Source organism: the organism of the source record quoted next, unplaced genomic scaffold, assembly GCF_019419815.1.
Source record: "Pyrus x bretschneideri cultivar Hongxiangsu unplaced genomic scaffold, Pyrus_bretschneideri_v1 Contig52, whole genome shotgun sequence".
NCBI lineage: Eukaryota > Viridiplantae > Streptophyta > Magnoliopsida > Rosales > Rosaceae > Pyrus > Pyrus x bretschneideri.
This window is the reverse complement of record NW_025999790.1, coordinates 1,404,315-1,432,214: the sequence shown is the minus strand read 5'-3', so window position 1 is coordinate 1,432,214 and position 27,900 is coordinate 1,404,315. Positions and strand designations below refer to the sequence as shown.

At 37.8% G+C, this 27,900-nt stretch overlaps 1 protein-coding gene and 2 long non-coding RNA genes across 5 annotated transcripts; 1 reads left to right on the top strand and 2 right to left on the bottom strand.

The window, feature by feature from the left end:
* Window positions 1-2,613: 2,613 nt before the first annotated feature.
* On the top strand, window positions 2,614-7,076 carry LOC103945512 (50S ribosomal protein L1, chloroplastic). Its single transcript, XM_009356085.3, has 7 exons — window positions 2,614-2,996; window positions 3,509-3,688; window positions 3,786-3,840; window positions 5,073-5,200; window positions 5,940-6,023; window positions 6,431-6,556; window positions 6,654-7,076. The coding sequence occupies exons 1-7, from the start codon at window positions 2,655-2,657 to the stop codon at window positions 6,789-6,791; spliced, it is 1,053 nt and encodes a 350-aa protein (XP_009354360.2). The 5' UTR covers window positions 2,614-2,654; the 3' UTR covers window positions 6,792-7,076.
* Window positions 7,077-7,727: 651 nt separating this feature from the next.
* LOC125470782 lies at window positions 7,728-10,384 on the bottom strand. The gene is made up of 3 exons (XR_007253164.1): window positions 9,364-10,384; window positions 8,220-8,861; window positions 7,728-7,827 (listed from the first exon to the last, which is right to left on the bottom strand). It is a non-coding gene; the product is annotated as an uncharacterized LOC125470782 (long non-coding RNA).
* An 8,173-nt stretch (window positions 10,385-18,557) lies between these two features.
* On the bottom strand, window positions 18,558-27,090 carry LOC125470728. Of its 3 annotated transcripts, none has more exons than XR_007253054.1 (5): window positions 26,979-27,090; window positions 20,531-20,596; window positions 19,372-19,527; window positions 18,774-19,273; window positions 18,558-18,698 (listed from the first exon to the last, which is right to left on the bottom strand). It is a non-coding gene; the product is annotated as an uncharacterized LOC125470728 (long non-coding RNA). The 3 variants fall into 3 exon arrangements; XR_007253055.1 differs by having other exon boundaries at window positions 19,441-19,527; XR_007253056.1 differs by lacking the exon at window positions 20,531-20,596 and having other exon boundaries at window positions 26,979-27,081.
* Window positions 27,091-27,900: the final 810 nt, after the last annotated feature.

Here is a 27,900-nt window from a genome sequence, read left to right as displayed (position 1 = left end):
AACATACCAAAGCTCCATAGGTACTCATATTTTTAACTAGTCTAGTACTTCTTTTGAGCTCAACCCTTTCACTGAAAAATTGAGCGTAAACGAATTACTTCGAGCATATTTACAATCCCTACGTATGGTGCTCATCTTATGAAAAATATATGGTTTTGTGTTGAATGCGAGAAAGACTAACATAAAACAAGCATGGTAGGTCAATTGCATTCCAAATCCACAAACAAAAGACATCAAGCCATAGTTGAGGGATTGGAGGAGATAGGGAGAGATTGGAGGGCAACTGTTATAAAATTGGCTTGGGATACATGCAATATGTCACCCTATTTTAGGTAAGTCTTTATTATTTATTTAAGAGGTGTGGAGTTTGAGCTAGCCGCACAATGAGCCAAACATCATAATTTAGTTTTGAATTAGCCATTTACATGAGTTGAACGTAAAATCTATCACTTATAAATGAAAGAAAAATATCACTAAATTGTAACAGTAAATAAGTTGCTCTTGTTTTTTTTTTTTTGAGCAAGTATTATCTAGCAATAATGTGGTTCAAATTTGCCTTTAGTGAGAATTGAACCTAAAACCTTTCATTTGCAAGTAAAAAAAAATACCAGTAGACCGTAATACTAAATGGCAATAAGTTGCTCTCGATGAATGTGAAACAAAGTGCTAGTCAAATGAGACGGGTCTGTCTCAATCAAATATTTGCCTAAATGGTGTGTGAAGCCCATTTAAGGCCCAAATGTTTTTTGGTCTTGAAACGGGTAATTCCAGCCCGGTAAATTGCATACCAATGCTTAAGCCCCCAAAACCCAAACCCTCTAGCTTCTTCTCAGACCCATCTACGCCTCTCACAACTCTCGCTATCTTTCTTCTCAGACCCAACTTTTATTATTTTTGTTTAAATAAACATAAATGAAGTAAAAAATTTTGACATACTGGTGGAAGGAAAATTAACAATATGTCAAATTGCCAAATCAGCCATCAAATTTAAATTTGATGTTTTGATTTTAATGTCTCATTTGGAGATGCTCTTAAATTACTTTTTGATTTTGAAAGGACGACTTTACTCTCTTTATTTAATGGAAGATTAACAAAAGTTTAGGTTTGAACTTTAATTGCTAGCTGAGCTTAACACGAAGGTTTAATTAACAACTTTTTCACTACGAGAGTCGCATTGAAAGTACAGTATCACCATAGAGACCACAAAAAAAAATTTGGCCATTAAATTTTTAGTGTCAATAAGTTCCCTTAGATTACTAATACTGCTGCTTTGAAAATGTAAACACACTAGTCGAACTTCATTAATATTACGTCTTATTTACTGTACTATTGTAATTACTATTGCTGATGGTAACTGTGGTGTACCATACCATCCATAAGGTCTATAGCAGACAATATTGAAGCTTTTTTTATTAAATAAAGTTATTTCATAATTTTTTTTATTATTAATAAAATTTAAAGTATTGAAGCTTTTTTCATTAATTTTTTTAATTTTTTTTTGCAACCCTGTGGTAATATTTGCATTTTAATGTGATATTCGTAGTAAAAAAGTTGTTAATTAATCTCTCATGGTAAACTTTGTTAGCAATTGAGGTCCAAACCTAAACTTCCGTTAGTATGTCGTTAAATAAAAAAAGTAAGTCGTCCTTTCAAAATCAAACTTATAACTACTATGAGTTGTTATGTCGATATATATGTCATTTGATTGCTTGTTCGCTGCCTCACAGAGGATGAATTACAGTTTCCCAAAAAAAAAAAAAAAAAAAAAAAAACAAACAAAACAGAGGATGAATTAGTGAACCTTCCTTCATGTTTTATAGCTTCCCATGAAGAAGCAGAGGCAAAGCAAATCTTCTGGCTAAAGGTAGATGTAGAAATACAAGATAAAGGTGCTCATGCTATTAAACTATCTTCAAAGAAAATGTCAAAAATACCACATAAATATATAACAGTAGCAAATGACGTACCATTTACTTCAGACTGAGATGTCAAAGATGACATGGAAAAGAAGGCTAAGCTGACATGGACAAAAAGATGTCAAATTTGAAGCTGCATTCAAATTTGATTTTTGCTATTTTGCAAAGGTATTTCACTTGTTTTACCTTAAATGCTAGCATATTTAAGTATTATCAACAACCCAACTTTTATTATTTTTGTTTAAATAAACATAAATGAAGCAATAAATTTTAGCAACCGGTGAAGGAAAATTGACAATATGTCATTTGAAATTTATTAAATTTAAATTTGAACTTTAATTGCTAGCTGAACTTTACTCTCTTTATTTAATAGAAGATTAACAAAAGTTTAAATTTGAACTTTAATTGCTAGCTGATCGTATTACGAGGGTTTAATTAACAATTTATTCACTATAAGGGTAGTATTGAAAGTACAGTATCACCACGTAGATTACAAAAAAAATTCGGCCGTTAAATTTTTAGTGTCAATAAGTTCCCACTGTTGCTCCGTAACTGTGAACACACTTGTCGAACTTTATTAATATTACGTCTTATTCACTGTACTATTGCTGACGGTAACTGTAGTGTACCATACCATCCATATGGTCTATAGCAGACAATACCAGCCACCTCTTATCTGGAGCATAAATGGATAGACAGCAATTTATCAAAATCCTTCGTTTACAGAGAGCTCCAACAATGGCTACAAGCACCACACCCTCGTCCCTCATGCTAACGTACGCCTCCTCCTACGCGCACCCACAAGACCTCACTCCCTCCCTCGTCTCCTTCCAGCCCAAGCCGCTCTTCAAAACCTTCTGCCTCTGCCCGCTGGCTCTGAGGCCTCGCGAGATCAAACCAAGCAAATGGGCCAATTCCGAGCCTCACCGAGTGCCCACGGCGGCTCTTACGGCGGAGGCAGAGGTAGCTGATGATGTGGATGAGAGCGAAGAAGTGAAAGGAGGTGATGGCTCTGCTGCTGTTGCTGTTTCTTCAAAGCCCAAGAAAGGGAAGGCTGCATTGCTTTTGAAGAGAGACAGAGTGAGTCTTTTTCTGGTTTTTCTTCTGCAAGTTCGGATTTTTCATTGTTTTGGGGGTAAAATTTGATTATTTGGGTTGCCTCGTTGGTGGGTTTTGCTTGTTTTTGGTTTTGATTACGGTTTTGGGATTCAAATTTCATGTGTTGTTCTTACATTTAGTTTTTAGTTTGATGAACATCGGTTAATTTAGCAAATACTTGTTTGTTATGCTAATTTAAATTCTAAAAATTAAGGATTGATTTGAGTAATTAAGGTCATTTCGTTATCTTGGAGCAGAGACTAGTTCTGCGAAATTTGATATTTACATCCTTTTAGTTGATAGTTTTCTCATGGTTTTGCATAATTATAAAGATGGAGAATACTCTGAAGTTGCGATTGATAATCCGGTTCTAGTTTATTTTTATGTTTATCATTTATGTTGTTAGATATAATCCTGCAATGTCCTATTTTTAAGTTCTTCCAAGATATAGGTAGTGATTCAAGTGCTCGGTTGTCTTCTTTTGTAATTGTCAGACAAGGTCCAAAAGATTCTTGGAAATTCAGAAATTGAAGGAAACCAAAAAAGAGTATGCGCTGCAGCCTGCCATTGCTTTACTGAAAGAAATGACGAATACGAAATTTGTAGAAACTGCTGAAGCCCATTTCCGCCTCAATATTGACCCAAAATATAACGACCAACAGCTAAGAGCAACTGTGAGTTTTCTGATCTTGTTTGTCAGAGGTATGTTTAGTTATCAATGATTAGCACTATATTAATATCCTTTCATTTATTGTGGAATTCTTCTACTAGGTAAACCTGCCCAAGGGAACTGGACAGACTGTTAGAGTGGCTGTTCTTACTCAAGGTAGTTACGATTCTCAATTTCTCACCTTAGCACTACCGTCCTTAGTGGAGAAAGAGTAATTATATCTGTCATTCAGTATGAGCTAAGGAGATGTATAAAGTAATCCACGTATTTGAACCTAGTGGATACAAGTTGAAGATTTCAACCTAGAGAATAAAAAGTACAGGAGCATAACTATGCAGGCAATTTCCGCATTAGCATGTATTAGGTAGGTGTCCATTATTCTGAAAATATGTTATTTGAATTCTCTATAGGTAATTGTTTTGTCAGTTAAGCGTAAAAGGCGAAAACAAGTAACACCTTTACTGAGTGGTGTTTTGTGCTCTTTATGCTACTACCTTGGTTGATAAGAACAGAAGAAATACTTTCTTGGCTGAATCTAGGCATCTCTAAGTGTTTTTTATTTTCTGCCAAGGGGCCATTTTACAAATGAATTAGTTGGAGGGTTTTAGTATAGTATTCTCATTTCTTCCATGAAATGGTCTTGAAATGGTTGATGAGACGTTGTTCCTCTACTCTTGGTGAATTTTCTGTACCTGCCAATTTCTAGTTAGTGTATTATACTCCTTATTGAACTTCAAATTGGATTGGATCATTACCATTTCTCTTGTATGTAGTCTTAATAGTTTTTCATGTAAGGTATAGTTACTTTCTTTTTTGAGTTTAAATTTTCCTATACTTTCTTCTTCCTGATGAAACGGCGATCTCTAAGTCATTTAAGTCCAAAGGAGGTTTATATAGTTTTTAGTAATTGTAAGGTTTTTCTTAACTTTTTTTTTTTTTTTAAAGAATAAATGGAAGTAGTCCTGATTGGAGTGTGTTGTTTTAATTTTTAGGGTATTTAATTGCTTAGGGTGTTGGAGATGTTGCACTGTCTTACTTTAGCTTATACATGCAGATATATGCTTTCTCGGAAGTTAGTGAAAATATGTGCTATATCTGATAATTTGCACCTTAGGTATTTCATTATTAGTAGGAGTTTACCGGTTGATCTCATTAGGCATTTCCTGTACTTTGTTTGAATAATATCAAGATTGTATCTGTCTTCTACTTTTCCAAAAATCTTAATTTTTCTGGCTCTCATGTTTCCCCATTCATAATTTGCAAAAAGTTGATGTTCTTTATGCTTGAGCTCATTTTATATCTCAAGCATCTATTTGTGCACAAATTATTTAACGTTTTTGGTTTCATCTATCTCATGTTCACAGGGTTATCTTCTTTAATATCTGCAGGTGAAAGGTTTGATGAAGCGAAAAATGCTGGAGCAGATTTGGTTGGTGGAGATGATTTGATACAACAGATAAGGGAAGGGTTCATGGAATTTGACAAGCTAATTGCTTCACCGGATATGATGCCTAAGGTGTTGCCTTCATTATCTTTTTTAATCAAAATAAGTGATGTGCCTCAACTGTCTGTTTGACAACGAAGTATGTAAATCATTTTCATTTTTACAGAGCATCTCGATAAGGGTAAACCTAAATGCTATGTTATTGGTTTGGTTTTTGGTCATCAAAATTAGAGTATATGGTTGAAATGCTAGGCTCCTGTGATTGAAATGAGAAAACTAGTTTTGCAGCAGAAAAATAAACTAGTCAGCTTCATAATAGTTTGACTCTAAAACTTGATGTGCATGATGAGGTGCTTGTGTATATTATTTGGTTGATAGTGATAAAGTTCATGTTATTCATAAGTGAAATTAAGAACAAACAAATTGCATCAGTATGCATCTTATATTGAGATCCCGCTCCACATAACTAAATAAATACAGCTAAGAAAGAAAAAGAACAATAGGTGCTGCCCTGTTTTCCTCAGTGTTTGTTCATACATGGAGTGAAAAAGTGACTCATGTTAGACTGGCTGGTCCGGTCTGCTTTTATGATTCTACCAGCTGGCTTTCATAGAAGTGCTTAACTTTCACCTCTTACATCATATTATGAGGTATCTTTCTTTAACACAAAGTAAAAGAGTAACAACTGCAGCAACAACAACAAAGCCTTATCCCACTAAGTGGGGTCGGCACACAAAGTCAAGAGTAAATTCACAATTTATCCATGTTCTCCATTAAGTTTTCATTTTATTGTCTTTGCTACTTGTCTCAGGTTGCTAGCCTAGGAAAGATTCTAGGACCACGAGGGCTCATGCCAAACCCGAAAGCTGGTACTGTCACGCCTAATATTCCACAGGTATGGCTTGGATTGTGATGTTTTGTTTCCTTTCTGCACTTCTTTGGATATGCTTTCTTAGCCTAAATCCTAGCTTCTGTTTTAGTTCTTTCCGCATGTCTCATTGTATGCATATACACATTTATATATATCTGACACAGTAAGAACAATGAAATTGACGGAAGTCATTAAGAAAAAACTTAGGCTGACACTCACACACAGGAAATGATCCAAATTCTCGATAGGAATTTAATGAATTTGGCACAATAAATACGGTGAGGGAGATTGAAAAGAAATATAGTAGGAACAACCAAAGGATCATCTATGGTTGTTTAGGAATGGATTTACATGTGGCAGGACAACTTCACAAGGATTTTGATTTCTTAGGATACTGATTAAAATGGATTTGCTTGTATTCTCTGTTTCAGGCCATAGCAGAATTCAAGCAGGGTAAAGTTGAATATAGAGCAGATAAAACTGGTATAGTTCATTTGCGTTTTGGAAAAGCTGACTTTTCTGAAGAAGACCTTCTCATAAACTTGCTTGCAGCAGTTGTATGTTCTTCACTTCTCCTTGCTTTCTAATTTTAATTGCTGTCTGAATTCTATCCACTAGGTCATGAAATTCATTTTCTTATATTTTGCCTGGCAGAAATCGGTAGAAGCAAATAAGCCACCAGGTGCAAAAGGTGTTTACTGGAAGAGTGCACACATATGCTCGTCGATGGGGCCTTCCATCCGGTTAAATATAAGGGAGATGCTCGATTTCAAGCTTGCAACAAATGCTTGAAGAACACTAACCACCTGTACATGTCTTTAAATTGTTCATTCAGCCTCTTAGGTGCCACTGTCGAATCTTTGCCAATGTAGCTGGTAAAGACTGTAGGAGAGAGTAAGGGGATGAAGGCGGAGGGTGACCTTGATACCATGGTATCTTGGTTGAGACTGTCCCATAAAAGAGCACACGAATCTCATCTACAGCGAGTGAGAAAGACCATGTACTAATTTTGTGATCGATATTATCCACTCATCACTTTGGTTTCTTGTTTATGAATGAGAGAAATTTTACATAGTATAGGCGATGTATGCCAGGTATCGAGCCGCTGATCTGGGTTAATCTCGGTCGGGACAAAGTGGTTGTTTAACCAGAAAACAATGTCTGCTGGAGCCAGACATCATTTGAAATGAATAATTTCTCCTTCCTAGATAAGTTTAAGCCATAAAAATTAACAGCTAAACGGACAGAAAAGCTAACTGTCGCCCTCCAAGACTAATGAGTGTTCTACCCCATGGCAGACGACACCAGTAATTTACCGTGCTGGTTTCAGAGTTATTGGACGTCGGGAACATGCTATCATGGAGAATGATGGCTCGAGAGAAGGTACAGCTACTACTCGGGCAAAGACCAGGTTCGGTCTCGTTTGGAGGCGTGGAGAGAAGTGCCTTAGTGACGGTATTGTGACTGCAGAATGTTCGCTTCACCTATTCCTAACATCACGAGGCTTGAAATATCAAACGTTATGTAGGAATAGGTAGGAACTAGTAGGAATGCCTGCATTTTGCTGCGGGATTTGAAACTGTCTACCATCAAACAAAATAATTCTATAATTTAAACCATCCAAACTTGTTGAACATAGTTTTTTGTCTATCGTAATATCTTTCTTCTCACAATTTTTATGGAATAAAAATCCAAGCATTAAAAAATCTCAACAAAGTTTTGCAAAATATCTTGCATTTAAGCATGTTCAAAACCAGTAATTACATTCCATATGTAATAAGGAACATGAACACCTAAAGCCAGCGTGAACTCGATCCGACACATTAACCTGAGTATGCACCCAGAGAGCATTATCAATCGTTTGCAAAAATAATGAAATATGTTAGTTTACAGATTCAAAACTTCATAATAATAATTAAAATAAATAATTGTGCTACACTGTTCATAGGAAAACAAAACCAGAAACTAGGTACATATTTGATTGAAAAGTCTAATAAGCAGTCTGCTAAACTGTTTCTAGGCAGGCAAACGAATCAAAAGTCTAATAAAGGAACAAAAGTTGATTGGAAAATGTTGGCATGGGAACCATAAATTCTTAAAACTGGTTCACACAGAACTAGTTTCATTCATGTTAATAGGTAAAAATTTGATCCATTTATGTTAATCATACCAGGGACTGCCCGTAGATCCTGACATTTTAAGACTGAATCCATAACTTACAATTTCATCTGTAGGGGGTTCATAAGGAGTCAGATTTTCAAGTTCTAGCTCAGCAGCAGCTAGATCCTCTTTTGCTTTTAAGATCCCTTGTTGACGAGTTTCTTCTTGCTTCTTCAAATCTTCCATTTCATTGTACTTTCTTTTATTAACACTCCCTATAAACATGTGGATGAAATTGAAGCACAAGAAAAACTCAGTTATCCACACTACATACTAGAGAAGGCTAAAATCACATTAAGAGAATAGAGTACCACATTATCATACCAAGCGGTTCACATTTTCCATAAGTTTCATTCGTGTGTTTGCATTTTCACTAATGTTTTTTTACAACTTTTGTACTCTTAGACTCTGTCACAACTCTCTCTTGTTTTTGTTTACTTCAGCAGGTAAAAGAGTAGTGCACCAGACGTAAAATAAAAGCACTGTCAGCAATAAATGGACTGTATGTCTCATGTCAATATAGTATGCACGAATATATCAACTCAATGAATCATACTAAATAGGTTCTTTCAGTTGATTTAGAGTTCTTGCAGCTTTCTCCAACTTCTTCTTTGCATCTTTTTCCTGCTCCATAGCTTCCATACATTCAGCCTTCTTCATATCATACTTTAGCCATGGCAATTTTTTTTTCATGGTCTCTGCCTGTAGATGACATCAAGAAAGAAATTTTAATTCCAGCTTAATTGTGAAGCAGAAGGGCTTTTTTCTCTTTGAGGGTGGGGAGGCGATTTATAGAGTCAGATGGAGTTCAGTTTTTTTTTTTTTTTTTCTTTCTCGAGAACTACAAGGGAGATGGGAGTAGAACTTACGCGATAAAGTCAGATTCTCGTTGTTGCTGTATGGGGTTCAGTTTCACCTGCATTCAGGATCTAACTTTCCTTCTAGTATGGCCTGATGGGGTAGGTAGGAAATAGGAATGAATCACATTTATCTTTCAGTGTTTTCCTTCAGATGCTTTGGTTTGTGATGTTCTGTGCTGTTTCATGGATGGTGAATCTGATAGTGTTTGAGTACGTGTACTAGCTCTAAATGGATATCTAGTGCACTTTATTGTGTATGTGTTATAAATTTTTTTACTAAGAGCTTGTATTTATCATAAAAATACATTGTGATTCAGTTAATCTAACAAAACTAAAAGGCAAACCTTTGCGAGAAGTTCCTCTCTTTGGCGGATATGCTCAACATCTTTCTCTTGTTCAGCATTCAGTGCCTTCAACTGATTCAAAGTTTCTCCATTTTTTTCAACAGCCTAAATCAAAAAGGTAAAATGTCTAAGTAGCATGATAAAGCTAATTAAAATTGTCTGACGTAAGGACACATTAGAAACCCGCTCGCTCAACTCTTTTCAATTTCTTGCTTTGCTCAATAAGTGCACGATGTTGGATCGGCAGTTGAGGATCGCCTACAGCCTTTTCAGTCTCTTCAAGAAGTTGCACTGGAGTTAATTTGGTGAACTCACAGACACGATCTTGTGGTAAAAACTACAAGCACACCCCCAAAATTCATAAGGAAAAATATGATAAAAAAAAAGAAAAAAGAAGAAAGAGAGAAAAGCACAGACCAAAATTCATATTTAGCAACAAAATTGTTAGCAATAGTTTCAAATAGTGTCATAAATATGGGTTAACTTAAAACTGAAATATCTTCAAGGGAGACAAATAACAGGAAATCATATAAACAATGTCATATACATGCATTGGTACACTCGCATATGCATCCCTACACAACCTTTACCACTACAACAAATAATTTACCTACTCTCCTCAACGTTAGTTCATTTAGAAGAATTTGAAATGCAAGGGAATGCTCAGTTAAGATGAAAAACAAAAGTATGCCCCTAAATAAACCAATATTTAGCACAAACGTTTATCAAAATAAAGGAGTAGCATTTCAAACAGGTTCACGCAACAAAAGCTCTCAATTTTACTAGCACAGCAAGTACAAACAATGGAATGCAGAAGAAGTGAAATATAGAGGTCTCTTTAAATAATTTTCTGCCTATAACAAGACTAAATCAATGCACTGTTAATATGAGAAAACACTCCTCATCTCTCTCAACTTTAAGAAAATACTTGGCAATTTTCTATAATTATAAAGAGTTAAAGACCAAGGCGCCAAAAAATAAAGAAATAAAGCATCAACTTTGTGAGGATGTTAACAGTTTCTACCATCTGTTGCAGTCCTTACTAAGTAATTATTTCTGTCTGTACATATACTCTGAATCTTTACAGTACCCAGTTTGTAAAAGGACTGCCTATTCTATGCATGTATAACCTTCAAACTGTTTTCTTCTACGAAAAACTAAAAAACAACAACGAATACTGATTAAGATAAAAAATTCAAGTCATAAAATTCAATTACAAGGTGCAGATATCCAAAGGGAATATCATCAAACAAAAAACATGTGCATGCATATCAAAAGTCATAGTGCATCCAAACATAAAAATTACAAAATTAAGACATGCCTTGATCTGATGGTAATTATAAAATGAAACTCGCTTGAGTTAAATTGTTGACTTGAACATTAAACCTTTGACTGATTTCAACTACATCTTTTTTAGGCACCACCCTTCCTGATATACAAAGAAGGCTGATAAATTAGTCTTTGAGATTACTCCTGTGTCTTCTCAATGAACCAGTATTTATTTGGGAAGTAGCTTATTTCCCTTGATAATGCTGAGAGAGAATTGATAAAATAATTTACTAAGAACACAGCATGTTTTGCGGCTACCACGAGTATAACGGCCATGACGGCGAGAAGTGTATCACCCTCCGTGATCATATTGAAGCTTCGGCACGTAAAGGGAAGATTGATCAATTCCTCCTTCACCCTCCAAGGGATAACCGTAACCAATGCCAAGTGAATGTGATATATTCCATAAGCAGCGTCACACTCATATCTGAATCCTCCAACAGGGCCATGAAAAACAATGAACGAACTTTGAGGCCTGGCCACCAAGTGTTTCACGTGGAAGACATCAAGGGAGGTAAGCATCAAAGCTTAACTAGGATCCAATATGTTTCTACCCTGAGGAAGAAAGAGGTATCATTTACCCTCACAACAACCCACTGATCGTGGAGGCGCACATAGCCAACTTTGATGTACAAAGAATCTTGGTAAACACAGGGGCTTCATTCAATATCATGTTCGTTGAAGCTTTTAGGGCACTTAATGTAGTTGAACACTTGCTCGAAATTTTTTTTGTAATTTTTTGAAATTTTTTGGAAGGCTGAGGTTTTCTCATTTGGTTGGATTTGGCTTCCATTCCCCACTTGTTGATAAGGGATGGTTGTTGGGGGTTTCCCTTGATATGTCCTTGCCTCGGCGGAGGCATGGTTGTAAGCTTGTGCCATCACCTTAAAGTAAGTCTTCCAAATGTTGGCATTGATCATGTACTTGAAGAAACAGTCATGTATGCCTGCCGTGAAGGCCTTGAGGGCAGTCTTGCCATCTGCCTCAGCGCAATGAGAATACTCATGGCTTAAGTGGCCGGCATACTTTCGTAATGACTCATCCGGCTTCTAGTGAATAGTGTACAAGTCATTCGCAGAATGCAAGTGATCGGTCTGGAAGATGTGTTGAGAGACAAACAATTTCCTCAATTCCTCAAATGAGTCTACCGTCTCAAGTGGAAGATGGCAATACTAGTTTAGAGCTCTGCGGGAGAGGGTGGAGGAGAAGATAAGACATCGCTTTTCATCGGTATGCATCTGGTATGCCATGGTGGACTCAAAGAGGTTAAGGTGTTCAATCGGGTCTTCCCTTCCAGTATAGAGTTATAAGCCAAGCTTCTACTTTATCTTTGCTTGGAAGGGGTGTCGAGGATCCTTATTGTAAGAGGGCCAGGCCTGGGTTGGTTCCAGTTTGGTATCTCGGCCTAACATTCGGCCTTCAACTTGTTTACTTCCTCAATGAGTTGTAGGACAAAGGGATCCTGAGTGAAGTCATGTACCACATGAGTTTTCTTCTGTAAGTCTCCATCGCCTCTTAGAAGTAAGAAAGTTTGATCTAGAGTGTGTGATTTTTCCTTGGACTCGCCGCACTAACTTCTAGGGTGAGTCTGTTAGAATATCTCCGAGTTCCCTATACCTTCATGTTCCTCTGGGACCTGTCGCTCTTTCCCTAGATTGGCAGCTGGCCTGGGTCGTGGGAGGGGATCGAGTATTTCAGAAATCCTTGGGTCATTGATCTTTGAGCTTATGTGGATGGGATTTTCTCGACGTTGCTTTAGGAAGTGTCGATAGTCGGGATAAACGGCTTTCAATCCTTCCACTCCTTCTGCAAGGAGATGTATTCCTCTACTTCTCATACTTCAGGTCGAATCAGCTGGGTTAAGAGAAGTCTCATGTTGATGGACAATTCGATGAGTAGCTCGCTCCTGATTAAGAATACCCATGTCGAAGGCAAGTGACCCTCCGTGTTGGGGGCACCCAGTTAGTGGTTGACTTTCACAAGGGTGATGAGCTTGTGTGTTTAAGTATACCTAGCCTTATGGAGCATCTTGAAGAGCTTCTCATATTGCTCCTGCATGACCTAATTCTTTATTGTTATCTTGTTGTTTTGAGCCTCCAGCTCTTCGACTTTAGCTTGAAGAGCAAACTTTTTTCATTCCTTCTTTCATTGCCTTACATTAGGCGCTATGAGGGTGTCGTTCTGTGTGTTGTGGCTTCCTTTACTCCTTATGTTGGAGAGGGGTGCTTGGTCAAAAGAAAGTGTACGAATGGTGGAAACCATCTTGACAAAACTGAAGAGAGTAGGAATAAGTGTGATTCCCACAAACGGCGCCAAATGTTGATGCACAAAATTAGATCGATCTTATACCAACGTAAATCCGACAGTCAATCACACAAACGCATAAGAGCACAAAGAGATATCATGGTTCACCCAAGTTGGGCTACGTCAATACTGGTGTCAATTCCATTTCACTATGTAAATGTGTGGATTACAATGGACAAGCAAGAGAGCTCTCTGTGTGCTACCCTCTATGCTTCCCTTTGCTATATGTCTATCATCCTCTCCTCAAGTGAGAGTGAAGGATCCCTTTTATAGAATAAGGGTTTCCTTCACCTCCTACCTACATCATGGGCTGGGTCATGAGGCCCAAATACTAAGGTCCAATATATGGTACAACAGGAGTCCCTCAAGCCTTTTGTCAAGAGAGTCTTTTGGTCGGAGACTTCAAATCCAATCCATGTGGAGGCTGAAATGACTAGATGTCGTCCATAATCGGTACTCGACATGAAACGGTGCTAAACTTGAAGTAATACTCAACTAGAGGTAGCACACGTTGCGAGGCTGCTCGGTTAGAGACAATGTTCATAGTAAGGCGGTTGCTCGGTTGGAGATGGTGCTCGTTGCGAGGCAACAGCTCGACTTGTGGTATTCCTCGTTGCGAGTTTGCACCCAACGTCAGCATGCGCTCATTATGAGTTAACTGTCAACATGACTCGGGTCCGCTTGTCGGGTTCGCATATTGGATCTATGTGTTGGGTCCGCAAATCACGTTTATAAGTTGTCTTTAAGTCAAAGCCATACGTATGGACTTTGAGTTGGGTCCACAAGTTGGGGTTCGAGCTCAAAGGTGCCCAGGCTCGCAGGTGTCTAAGCACACATGTGTCCAAATGAGCGAGTGTCCGAGCAAGTGGGTTTCCGGTTAGACAAGAGACTACTGTTCAGACTAAATCTTTGTCAACATAAGTATATGGTTCATCAGTCTATAAGTTGGTAGGTTTCTTTAATCAGCAACAAAGTTGATCAATAGAGCTAGTTGCTTAATAATTCCTTACAATAAATGACAGTATAAGTATGAACGCATAATGAATAAATCAAATTGACAGAGTTTGGCAAGCAAAATATTGTACTATGTGCCTACTACAAATAAATAATTTATTAAGTTGTGTGGTAAACCACATGTTGCATAAGTGACATAGTTAAAGGCAGTCACATGACACTAGGCAGCATGTTAAGATTGTACAAATAAATGCCTATTTAAACATATGTGATGTGACTAGGATTAGTGAAATCTAAATTATGGATATGGGAAGCATTCATAGCATAATAATCTTAACATGAATGCAGACAAATATATACATATATGTACACACACAAATTTGTATTGTGTACCGTACCCACGTGCCCTAAAAAAATGTGTCATGTGTCAAACTTCCCACCTAGTGGAATAGTCATGTGGAATAATCATGATAGAGTCTTATTATAATGACTAGTCTTCACGCATGTGCTCACCCGCGTGCAGGAGACATTTTTTGAATCACAGCGTGCCGTTCGCGACTTACACATTTTAAATGTATTTATATATGTAAATTGAAAAAAGGAAAATTGAATATTTGAAGTAAAATAATTTTCCATCATGCTAGAACAAACCCCTCATAAACCAATTAAAGTCATTGAATTAACATAATAAAATCGGATTGTATAAAATTTACATTAGGAATAGAGAAAATGATATTTAATAAACAATTGATTGAATTACACTATTGTTAGCCTATTGTGAGGCTAAGCGCACTCCCTCCCCCTTAGTATAGATAATATTATTTGTTAAAAAAAATCATTTGACAATTAATTTAATCACATTATTATCCACGTGCGAAATACTTTTTTTATAAAGAAAAAATGATCATTTGACAACTAATTGAATCATATTATTATACGCGTGCGAGAATTTTTTTTATAACCAGCACTATGCACCTCTTAATTAACAATTGAAAAATAATATTTAATAAACAATCGCGTGTAAAATACATTTTTTGAATCACAGCGCTCTATTTATACATTTTAAATGTTTTTGTCATTTGTTAATTCTTTTCTTTCTTCCCTTTCATTTTTTTATTCTTTTATCTCCTCACACTTATATTTATATTATATTTTATGATAGTTAAATTACCAAATTACCCTTACTACATTCAATTTTGTTGTATTTTTTGTGACGAGGGGCATTTTGGTCCAACCATGCAGTGACCCCAAAATTTTGGCTGCATGTGGACTGTTGTGCACTCCCAGTCATGACAAAATTATTTAAAAATAAATTTACCAAATTACCCTTGAATTATTTTCTGCATTCATATATCATATTTTCAATTTTTTTTGGCCGAGAGGTATTTTCGTTCAATTCTTTTTGTCGAAGCCGGTGACACCAAAGTTTTGTCCGCATGCTGTACTTTTCCTCCGGCTTTCTATATATAAGATAAGCATGGACCATACAGTATGTGGTGTTAGCAATGTTGGAGTATGTGGCCAAATGGCCGAAAGACACTATTGGTTAGTCAAAAAGAAAAAAGGGAAGACAACAAATTGATATCCCTTGTTTTGTGATGAAACATCATAACGATGTTTGTTGAAAAGGAAAAGTAAAGGTGTTTTATTTCTTTTGGTAGATGAAATTGGGTGGATACGGTTTCCCTTTGAAAACTTGCAGTGTGCTTGTAATTTTGGTAGAGAAGAGAGAGATGCAGAGAGCATAAAACAAGAAGGAGCTGCTGCTCCATTTGTTAGTTATCATTCCACTAAAGTAGTTGTAATAATTTTGAGCTATATATATATATATGCATAACTTTGTTTGATGTGCTTAGTCACGTTTTTTGACAATGATCATGTGATAAAATCATTAAATAATGTAAATGGTGTAGTGGATGTACAGACTTTACCACGTTTTATGATAATGATTACTGTGATATCACATATATAGTAATAATAATATTATTAGGCAAAGACTTGTTATGTTAATGGGGCATAAATGATAATAATAAAGTAATAAAATAACAAAAGAAAAAGATCTCATCTCCTCTTTGTCGTGGGGTTTCTCCGTAGCGCATCTTCCAGATTATTCACCACAGCCTGATAGCAAGTCACAGTCTGAAAGATCTCAGCTCTTGGCTAAAATCTGGCAACCCAATAGTGTGGTGAAGAATCATGTTCGTCCCCTAATTGTTCGACCCTCCAAACGGCGTTGAGTTCGTTGCAGCAGCCAATGTTGGTGAGCCCGAACTCGGCGATAAGGTGGTTGAGCAGAGTCAAGTTAAAGTCACCAGGGACAGTGAAACATGTCGGTGACGCCGATTTGGACGAGTCAGCTCGTGAGGTGGCGACCAAGAGTGGCGTCGTAAAAGTTGATCACGGTAGAAGGTAGATGAGTTGGAGAAATGGGCATCATTTTAAAGAGGTCTCTTCTTCGTCTGGAAGGAAGAGAAGACGGCGGAGGTTGTGGAGGGGGGATTTCAGTGGAGCTCGGAGGCGTTGTGAGGATTTCGGTGGCTGTGGGCTCGGTCGGCTTTGGTTCTTCTATTGGTTCCTTGGTGGTGTTTGTTTGGGGAGTTGAGCAGACTGTTGCTTTGTGATTGCAGGAAGTGAGGTGCTTGTGGTGTGTTTCCTTCGCTGCTGCCGTGACCGGGAGATGGGGCGGAATACATGGGTTTTGCTGTGACTGTGCAGGTGTTTGGTTCTTGGGTTTCTACCTATTTATGGTGGAGGTTGTGAAGGTTTCACGATGGTGTGATGAAAAACTAAGTGTTACTTTGTCATTTCCTTACTTTCTCCTCTTTATTATTTTTTAGGTAGTGATGATCATCTTGTTATGCAGGTCATGACTTAGTACGATGACAGACTGCGAGAGGTTTAAGGCGAAATTGAAAGAGAATAAACAGCTTATGGATGATGCCATAAAGAATAAGAAACTTTTGACTGAGGCCATCTAGCTCAAGGACCAATCCATGGAGAGGTTGACGAGGTGGAATGGTGAGAATGTAAGGCTCAAGAAATAGTTTGAGGTGACTAAGAAACAGTTGGAGGTGGCTACCCTCAAGGCATCCAAGGTCAAGGAGGAGTTGGATGGTGCCTTGGTCAAAGTTTCAGAGTTGAAGAGGAGTATCCCAACTGAGAGGGAGGTTGCCGTGCAAGAGTACTTAGGTTCCCAGGCCTTTCACCATGCCATTAGACCTCACTGCACCCGGGAGGTTCACTTTGAGAAAAGGAAATGGATGGCTGTCCTTGAATGTTATGACGATGGAAGCATTATTCGAAAGTATCATGAGGAGATAAATGAGTATCGTCAAAAGGGTGAAACCTTCGTCCTCGCAGTCGATCCTAGTAGTGAAGAGGAGTCTGACGATGACGCTAATCCTGATGAGCAGACTCAGCAGCATGAAGATGATCTTGGAAATGCATAAGATGGTGGTGGGACGCAAAGTGATATTGTCAGGGATTCGACCTCTGATAAGGATGACTAGTAGTGGCTTCATTTTTTGCATGCACTCTGGATGTACTAGTTTGTTGTTTGTATGGTATGTGCCATGTATTCTAGATGTACTAGTTTGTATGGCATGTGCCATGTTATAAGCCTGAGAGATTTTTGTTTATGGATGTTTACAACTTTGCGTTGTATAATCCAATGTTAATTGCTAATTGTTTGCACTATCATTGATGAATGTTTGAATAGATCCCTTATTTGGATATAAGCCATGATTTGGGTATGATTGAACGAATATCTTGTTGAAGCTATTCAACAAGACTATACAAATAAACGAACAGCTTCACAGTATATTCGTTCAATCATACCCAAATTATGGCTTATATCCAAACAAGGGATCTATTCAAACATAGCCAAACATTCATCAATGATAGTGCAAACACTTGGCAATTAACATCAGATTATACGACGCAAAGTCGTAAACATCCGTAAACAAAAAGCTCTCAGGCTTATAACATGGCACATGCCATATAAACAACAAACTAGTACATCCAGAGTACATGACACATACCATACAAACAACAAACTAGTACATCCAGAGTACATGCAGAAAATGAAGGCACTACTAGTCATCCTCATCAGAGGTCGAACCCTTGACAATATCACTCTGCGCCCCACCACCATCTTTTGCATCTCCAAGATCATCCTCACCCAGTCGAGTCTGCTCATCAACACTAGCATCATCATCTGACTCCTCTTCACTACTAGGATCAACTGCGAGGATGAAAGTTTCACCCTTTTGATGATACTCATCTATCTCCTCATGGTATTTTCGAATAATGCTTCCATCGTCATAACGGTCAAGGACGTCCATCCATTTCCTTTTCTCAAAGTAAACCTCCCGGGTGCAGTGAGGTCTAATGGCATGGTGAAAGGCCTGGGAACCTAAGTGCTCCTGCACGACAGCCTTCCTCTCAGTTGGGATACTCCTCTTTAGCTTAGAAACCTCGAGTAAGGCACCATTCAACTCCTCCTTGACCTTGGATACCTCGAAGGTAGCCACCTCCAACTATATCTTAGTCACCTCAAACAGTTTCTTGAGCCTTACATTCTCACCATTCCACCTCGTCAACCTTTTCATGGTTTAGTCCTTAAGCTGGACGGCCTCAGTCAAAAGTTTTTTATTCTTCCTAACATCATCCACAAGTTGTTTATTCTCTTTCAATTTCGCCTTATAACTTTCAGCCTTTCGCAGCCTGTCGTCGTACTCAGTCATAACCTGCATGACAAGATGATCATCACTACGAAAAATAATAAATAGGAGAAAGTAAGAAAATGACAAAGTAACACTCACATAATAAGATAGCTTCAATATTCGATCGTAATCTGATTCATTCTTAGCTAGTGGCTCTCCGAGCTCATTAAAAGTGAATCGACACCCTGCCAGGCAATTATTGACATACCTAAAGCTCTTTGGCTGCATGACAACCTTCAAGTCCTTCAAAGGAACACTGCCAGCCTCTTCTTTATCTTTACTCTTGCGACTGGAATTAGGATCACCTTCCTAGCTAGTGTGCTTCATAATTGGAAGAAAGATAGGATTAATAGTTGGAAGAGGAGGCAACAATCGCCTTTCCTCCCTTGTAACTATGGCAGCAGCACATCCGATGGCCCCAGCTTCAGTTTTCCTCGAGGCAGCAATCTTGAGGACCTCCTTGTGAGACTCAGGTCTAATGGCTGGTCTCACTCGGTGCTTGCGAGCTTCCTTGTGAAATAAAATGTCTTCTGAGGGAACTAACATTGGTGTTTTCCTTTTCTTAATGCTAATCTCCCATTTCTTGCTCAGCTTCTCCACTAAACAAGGAAAATCAAAGTAAGGAATACAACTTTACAAAAAATAAAAAATAATAAAAATAAAAAAGAACAAGAGTCAAGTGAAGGATACAACTTACTCGCTCGTTTCTAACACTCAGAAACTAAGGGCTGGAAACCATACTATCGAAATAAGGGTCGTAGCTTACCCAAGTGTCTATCCTCTTTAGGCACCCTCAACACATTCTCCACGTCAGCTAGCTCCCGTTCGGACAGCTTGATGGTGCCTGGCGTCACTGCATGAAGAAAAATGTTAGAAGCAAGAGAAAATCACAACAAATAGCAAATAATGCGAATAATGGATACATTACAACCTACTGTCTGGAAGTGAGTAGGAACACGTCGCTCAGGCGTGACACCCTTAACATGCTCCCAATCATTATAAAGAAAGCACCAACGGTTTTTCCATGTACCGTACGCCTTTTTCTTACCAAAAACAATACGCTCTCTCTCGCTCCGACACGCACACTCGGCACAACCAGTGCATGACTTCACAGGGCCCGTCTTATAGCAGTAATGCCACTGATGGAAAGAAGGCTCACCCAACCCACACTCCATCCAAATGATATAAAACCCAATCAAGTTATCCCAGAAACCAGGGTTGAGTTACCCAGGCGCATATCTGATAAAAGATAACATCTGTTGCAATCACGGGGTGCAAAGGTAGCTTCACCCCTAAAGTCACTAGTATCTGGGTGTAGAACATAACATAACCTATGGGTGGCTTAGAGACCAATTCTTCATAATGCACCAAACGTATTCCTACACTATGGGGGATACTACATGAGTGCCTTAGGGCCTCAAGCTGTTTTCGTTATCTAACAAGTTGTTCTCTAAATGGTCTACTGTGAACTCAGAGCGAAATATGGATATGGCGTCAACCCCCTCACCCACTGACATGAAGGAGGAAGAACCAACATTGACTAAGGTTTGACAGTTATGAAGATCATCCAACGTTTCTTTTGTACAAGACTCTAACAAAGGCCTTGAAGACTCCGACATTGCAGGCTCAAACCTAAAGCTAGAGTTATAAGAACCCTCATCACTAGGACTTCCATGCTCTAACATCTACTACAAACAGAAACAAACTTTATCACTACATGAAAGATTGAAACCTAAGAAGTTCTCGGGGCACGAGGAAAAGCTCAACCAGTTCATTATGTTCTTAACCAAATGCATGAACATTCAAACAATTCAACAAGAATGAAAGCATTTGATCTAGTGGAGAAGACTACCAACCTGAAGATGGTGCAAAGCAATACCGAAATCTTTCTCAACTAGAGAGCACTCTATCTTCAAAAATCACTACAAAATGAGCAAATGAAGGCAATGAAAATAATGGAAACTTATCATTCTTATATGGTTCAGCATGGCCAAAGAAATTCAAAATTCAAATTCAAACCATGAGAAAACTCCACATAGAAAGTCTTCAAACTTCCACACAAGCTAGGGAGTTTTCAAATTTCAAACTTATGGCACCCCCCCCCCCAAAAAAAAAAAGAAAAAAAAAAAAAAAAGAGAAGGGGTTGAACACAACAACTTCATCAAAGGAGTTTAACCACAATTCTCAAAAGCCTCACACACTCTTGATCAAGATAGTGTGAAGCAAAACCAATTTATGGTGCCAACAAAAGTTTCACCTACAAAGCTTCAACCACAAAGCTTCACCTATAAAACTTCACCCACAAAGCTTCAACCACAAAACTTCACCTACAAAGCTTCACCCATAAAGTTTCACCTACAAAGCTTCACCCACAAAGCTTCACTATAAAGCTTCAACTACCAAGTTTCACTTACAAAGCTTCAACTACCAAGTTTCACTTACAAAGCTTCAACTACCAAGTTTCAATTACAAAGCTTCACTACAAAACTTCAACACCAAAACATATAAAAGCTTCACACACTCTTGATCAAGATAGTGTGAAGCTAAATCAAGTTTTGTGTTCTAAAAAAAAGCTTCAACTATTTAAGCTATATACCCAAACAAAAACCCACAATCAATAAACCTTACCAATTAAACTATTTTCCAAACACAAAACCTTGCTACGAATAAACAAATTTGTTCACAAAACCCAAGATTTTTGCAATTTGTGTAACAACAATTGTGTGAACAAAAACTTTAAACACAAATTTCCTTATCCTTCCTCTCCATTCACAAAGCCCTTGTTACATATTATATAATTATTTGTGTCAGCTCTAGTCATAAACAAAAGCATAATTAAATATCAAATGGAGGAGTGTTGAACCTCTTAAACTTTCAAATCCACAAGTTACCCAACTCCTCTATAACCTTCAATTCAGCTAAAAGTCACAGCTGCTATCTTGAAAATTAAAGCAGCCACCCACGGTTACACCCTCTGCAATTCCACTTATTTTGCTTTAGCATAAAGAAAAGAACAATAAGTGTAGTCCACATGACTTTACCAGGAAAGTGGAGTTTCCACTTATGTTGCCTTAAAAATAAATGGTGAAGTCCATGTGACTTTGCAAAAAAGTGGGGTTTTGCACTTATTTTGCTTTAGCATAAAGAAAAAATAAATAAATAAAAAGAGAAAAGAAGCAGGGAGTGGCAGAAACGAGGAGAACATGAACAAGTTATGCAACAGTGAGAAAAGTAAGGGGAAATAGGGAAGAAGACACAGACAAAGGGATGAGGCCTTGGTCGTTATTTTTATTTTATTATTTCCCTACTTCTCAACATGAAGCAAGAGAAAATTGGGCTGTTAAAATATAAAAGTGTTGGGCCTTGGTGAAGATCAAACGAGTTTGAATTATTTTCAGGTTGAAACATGTATACAGGTATGTGTTATCACAAACAAAGCTTCGTTACTTTGACAACTTGAGCTACCACCAAGACACCTCCCTCGACAACTATCCTCGCCCGGAAACTTGAGGGACTCCTACCATATGCTACTACACCTCGGTACTCAACAGTTGTGTGACTACTCAATGACTTGGATTTTTCAAGTCCCCAACCGAGAACCTTTCCTCAATTGGGAAATTAAGGGAGCAATATTTCAACCTACAGGATCCATCCACGAAGTTTCAACATGCAAACTTCAACAAAAGAAAAAATTCGAAGAATTTAGTGAATGATGCCTTAGTATATTTAACACAACACGATGAATAAAGTGAAGCTTATTTATTGATATCTTCGATAAATTACAAATACGTGCATACACATGAATCAAAACAAACAAATAGGAGGGGGCCTTCACAAATATTGCTCATGAGAAGTCTTAGTACTCAGCAGAGCCCCAGAAATAGGAGGCACCAGAGGGTGATCATTTGGAGCTTCAGTATTGGGTAGAACCTCAGAGAAAAAAGGCACCGGAGGTTGATTATTTGGAGCTTCACTACGTGGTACAGCCCTAGAAGACAAAGGCAATAAATGCCTTTCGAACAAACTCACAAACCTTTGATGATCACTTAAAATCCGATCCTCGGATTCCTGCAACCGATCAAACTTTCCCTTCATGCTCGTAGAGTAATTATGTGCAAGCATGTGCAACTGTTTATTCTCCTGCTTGAGCCCTCTGATCTCCTATATTAGACTTGCCACCTCAACCGCCAATGATTCACTTGGCAGGTTCGAGCAAACAAGCGTTGAGCCATATTAGACACAGAACCCACACATTGAGCACTGAGAGCTAGAGTATCCTTAACAACCAACTCATCGGACCATTTGGAAAATAGTCTGTTATCTTTGGGAGTGAGAAGATTCTTAGCTACCACCGCAGCGATCATGTCATTTTTCATCACAGAGTCCCCAATGGTAAAGGAACCAGTAGGGGATAAAAGGATGGGCGCCATATGTTATCTTGAGGAGACATGGCTGCCTCTTCCACAACATTCAAGTCAAAACGACGATCAGATGGGTCAAACATTTTCAGAAAATGATGAAGGAAAAATGAGGTACAGTAAATCTCATAAATACAAAAATAGAGGGAAATTCCTACAAGCAGTAACTCTTTGAACCTACTTCTTGAACACAATTGGTGCCTTTATAAAAGAAAGGGCAACATAGCAGTTTATTCAACAATCGAAGAGACACCTCTCTGAATTTTGAGAAGCAAATTTTCCTGAGTAAAATTTGTCAGCAATCTTCACACATGACATCAGCTCATCGGATACTAAGGATAACTTTGTCAATGAACTTTGACAAAGTTAAGGCACGAGAATTTCGAAGTTCTAGCTACCCTACTATCATCCACAAGGGTAAAGGAATAGCACCACTACTTGCTAATTGGAAAATCCCTATATCTGTTGACCTCCATCCCCTATGGCAAAGAAGACTTGCGAGTGTGCCTAACTTCCCATCCTCCTCGAGAATGCATCTTCAACAAGATATCCTTGTTAAAAAAAACGAAAAGGCACCGCTCTCCGAATTTTGAGAGCCAGATTTTCGTGGATAAAATTTGTCGACATTTCTCACATGCAACATCAACTTTTTGGATATCACGAAACACTTTATCAAAAGATCTCTGACAAAGTTAAAACACGTGAATCTTGCAGTTCCTACTACATTGCTATGACCAAGAAGGGTAAACATTACTACTTCTTGTTGCGGAAAGTCCTATATATGTCAAACTTCATCCTCCACAGCTAGGCAAACTTGCAAAAATGCTCAACTCTTCCTCACATTCGAGAAGGCACTCCCAACAAAGCCTCTCAAAATACTTAGCTTTCTTTCCCCCCGATAATACTTCTACAAACATAGCACACCAGAGCAAGGGTATCTTATGTCATCAGGGTCAAAAGCAAGAGTATCCCATATCATGTCTTTTCCCTGTCTTTTCATTTGCCCTTACTCTTACCTGCAAGACAAGGAAAAAGAAAGCAATCAGTCGGGACCTGAAATCAAACTTACAGTCTAAAGCTGATTGCCCGAAACCTTTGCCTGGTTGCTTACCAGGCATTGCTTTCGAGTACTCATCCTCAAATGTTGTTAAGGTTATGAGTTATTTCGACAAATACCTCAGAACAGTTAATATGCTATTGGCTCTTTACACTGAAGCTGCCAAGCATGGATAAGTTGCTGAGAAATAGTGCTCTGAAGGACCATTCAAATGCAAAGGTTGCGCACCACTTCTGCTATGCAAAAGATTAAAGCAGAAGGTTCAATGATGAGCTGGAATAGATCACTACAACGCCCTTCCTGCAGAAACGCACAATCCAGACGGAGGAATTTAAGTCAAATCCAAGCTCAGCATTATTGCCTCATCCAAAGAGCTCAAGAAGCTTCAACAACCTTTTGTTGGAACCGTCGCCGAAGAGTAAAGCCTCGCCATACCACATCCACTACTTTGTCAATAGCAAAAGTATCCCATATCATCAGGTTTGAATGTACTTTAGATTTGACGTTCCTGTTTTGACCTTCAAATTCTTGAGTCGGCTTGTTCCTTTGGAGGAAACCAGAAAACCAGCCCAGTTCAAGAATAAGCCTATGGAAAGTCAACAAGTACAACAAAACACGTGCCGATTCATCCGTTACTTCTTCAAAAGCAAAAGTATCACATATCATATCTTCTCCGTGTCCTTTTCTTTGTCCTTGTTGCTGTCCGCAAGACAAGAAGAATGAGAACAATCAACCGGAACTCGAGATCAAACTTCTAATTTGAGACTGATTGCTTGAAACTCTGATTGCTTACCTTGTCTGTCACCTCTTTCGGTAGATCTCCTAGCTCGGCGACTTGGGGGATTCATACTATATGGTTTTATAGCACTTGACCAAGCCCAAAACTACAAGTAAGCTTCAAGTGAAAGTGATACATTACCTTGTGCGTCAACATCAGCTAAAGATACTACTTCTGGATGGAGGACTAGGACCTCCAGAGAAGATGCCACATCTACCTTGGGAAAAACTAGAAAGTATACCAATCCTATCTGTGGGACATAGGCAAGTGAAAAAGATACCACACTTCGGTACTTAGAAGTTTTGTGATTACTTAATGGCTTGGATCTTGCAAGTCCCCAACTGAAGAGCTTCCCTCACTCGGGAACTTAAAGGAGCATTGTTTGTACTATACTTGACTAATCCCGAAACTACTAAGCACGGGTCAACGATACACCGTCAAGGATCCACAAGAGTTTCCCCCCAACCAAGAGGCCAATCACTGCATGACACATGTCAACATCAAAGGCCAATCACAGCGTGACATGTGTCAACATCAAAGGTCAATCACAGCATGACACGCGTCAAAATCAGAATAAAGCTAGAAACTCTCTTTTATAAAAAGAGACCATTCTCCCACAATAATTCTTAATGTCATTTGTACTAAATCATTCACTAGACTCACTAAGGAGAGCTTTAACCTATGTATTTGTGTATACCCTTCACAATTAATGAGAACTCTCCTACTCCGTGGACGTAGCCAATCTGGGTGAACCAGGTACATTTTGTGTTTGCTTCTTTGTCTCTGTCCATTTACATACTTATCCACACTAGTGACCGGAGTAATCTAACGAATGTTGCAAACTTGACACTTTCTGTTGTACCAAAGTCCTCGCTGATTTTGTACATCAACAAGTTGTGTATGTGCTTATGCTACCAACAATTGTATTTCCATGTGAACTATGTAAATAAATTTTGATATGAACCATGTATATGTCATTGTCCAACAGAGATTTGGTTATCTTAGGTTGGGTCAACTTCATCAGCATGTTACTTAAAAGCAAGGATTTTTGTTGGCTTTTTCAAGTTACTAATGATGGAATTCCAATGCCTTAGCCAAGTGTATCGAAATTATGTGTTTCATTTGGTCAGCCCTTTGCAATTTTGCATGGTGATAAAATTTCAAAACCAATTCCAGTTTGTCATTGCTCAAAAAAATTAGAATTTTAGAACCAATCCCACTGAAAAATAAGCAGCTAACATAAATAGCAATAAGCAGATAAATGAAGAGGCGCAATTGTGATTTGCCCTGAGTCTTCAATATGAGAAATAGAGTTAAAGAGCAGTAAATAGCAGATTGCCCAAACTTTTATGCATGGCTAATATATGTTATTTCTGAAATGGTCTCTCAAACTTGTGTGCATGGTTAAAAGTAATGAATTTGGTCTGCAAGGATGTTTGAAATTTACGTTTTGTATTTTGGTTTCAGAAAAATGAGAGAGAACTATAAAAATTAAAAAAAAAAAAAAAAAAAAAAAGGAAAAAGAAAATTTGGAAATCTAATCTGTGCATGCAGAAAAAACCCAACAGCCTAAAAAGATGAGTATATGCAGTAGCAATCGTGTAAGAGTAACAATACTGGAAAAATTAAAACGCTTTTGTAAGATCTAATAAAAATCGAAGTAAAAGAAATGATCTGAGATGTTTGAGACATATATACCATGTGTGTTCTAAATTTGATGTGCAATGTAAAGGTGGCAGTGGCTAATGAGTAAAGGCTGATGGCATTGATCATGTCTAGGAGAAAATGGGAAGAAGGATTTGCAAGAGAGTGAGAGAGTGGAGACTATGTTGCATATATAGGATGGTAATTGATAAAGGCAAGAGTGGATCATAAGATGAGATTGACTTATGATGGTCCTTGATATTTCACTCTGAAATGCTTCTTATATAAAACTGACTGAAAAATTTATACAAATATAACTACAAAAATTAAATCATAGTAAAAAAACGATCGATTTGGAGAGAGAGAGAGAGACAGAGAGAGAGAGAGAGAGAGAGATTTGATCATACATGAAAACGATGAAGGCACTTGTAGGCTTCTTAGGATTATTGGGATCCTTTGCAGCCTTCTTGCTCGTGCCAGCGCTTTTGCTCTTTAACCTATCAAAATTCACGAAAAAAAAACACAAACAAACCACTACTAATATCCTGCTCACCCTATCCAGATTCCATGATTCCAAATAAACTAAAAGGGAAAAACAAACACAAAAAGAATAAGGAAAAATAAAACCTAGGTAAAATTTCACAAACAAATTAGCAACAATTTTCCATTAAGAAAAAGAAGCGATAACAATTGTCCCTCAAAGAATAAAAAAAGAATGTCCACAATTTTGTTTGGCAAATACTCCAGCTTTGTATCTTCCTAACATATGATCTATTCTTTTCCTGTAAGAAATATTGTTGTCTCGATGCTCATTGGAATATAAGGGAATGCATGTTGTTTTCACATTTTGAAAATAATTGAAGTTCTTACAAAAAAAATAGTAAAATTGTTTGCAATCTGTCTTTGCGTACCAACAATGTGAAGCCAAAGTGACAATGCGAATTCACATTCCAAATTGAAGGAAAAAAAATGAAAAACTAAAGATACCAACCTTTTTGTTCAGTCTAATGGCTGACAATATATCCAATGGGAATAGATTTTTCTTTTGAAAATTGCAATTGTGTTCCCCAAAACAAAGTGCAAAAAATCGAAGGGATTTGAAGATGAAACGAAGCCCGGGTAAAATAAAAACAAATGAATTGAAATTTAGATAACCAAAAGTAGATTAACGAATGCTTTTCTTAATTTCCTCTTAACATGGTAACACATCACGTTCACAACCACCAGTAGCAAAACAAAAAAGATAAAGTTAGGATCACGTTTAGATGAATTGATTCAAATCCTCCTTCATTAACTAATGAAGCATAAATTAAGCAGAGAAATCACTTC

What these genes read in the sequence shown, in the direction of transcription:
- LOC103945512 (XM_009356085.3), top strand. Translation starts at nt 2,655, where the DNA reads ATGGCTACAAGCACCACACCCTCGTCCCTCATGCTAACGTACGCCTCC. An exon ending in CACCGGATATGATGCCTAAG is followed by an intron (nt 5,201 to 5,939) that starts GTGTTGCCTTCA and finishes TACTTGTCTCAG; the next exon opens with GTTGCTAGCCTAGGAAAGAT. An exon ending in TCACGCCTAATATTCCACAG is followed by an intron (nt 6,024 to 6,430) that starts GTATGGCTTGGA and finishes TCTCTGTTTCAG; the next exon opens with GCCATAGCAGAATTCAAGCA.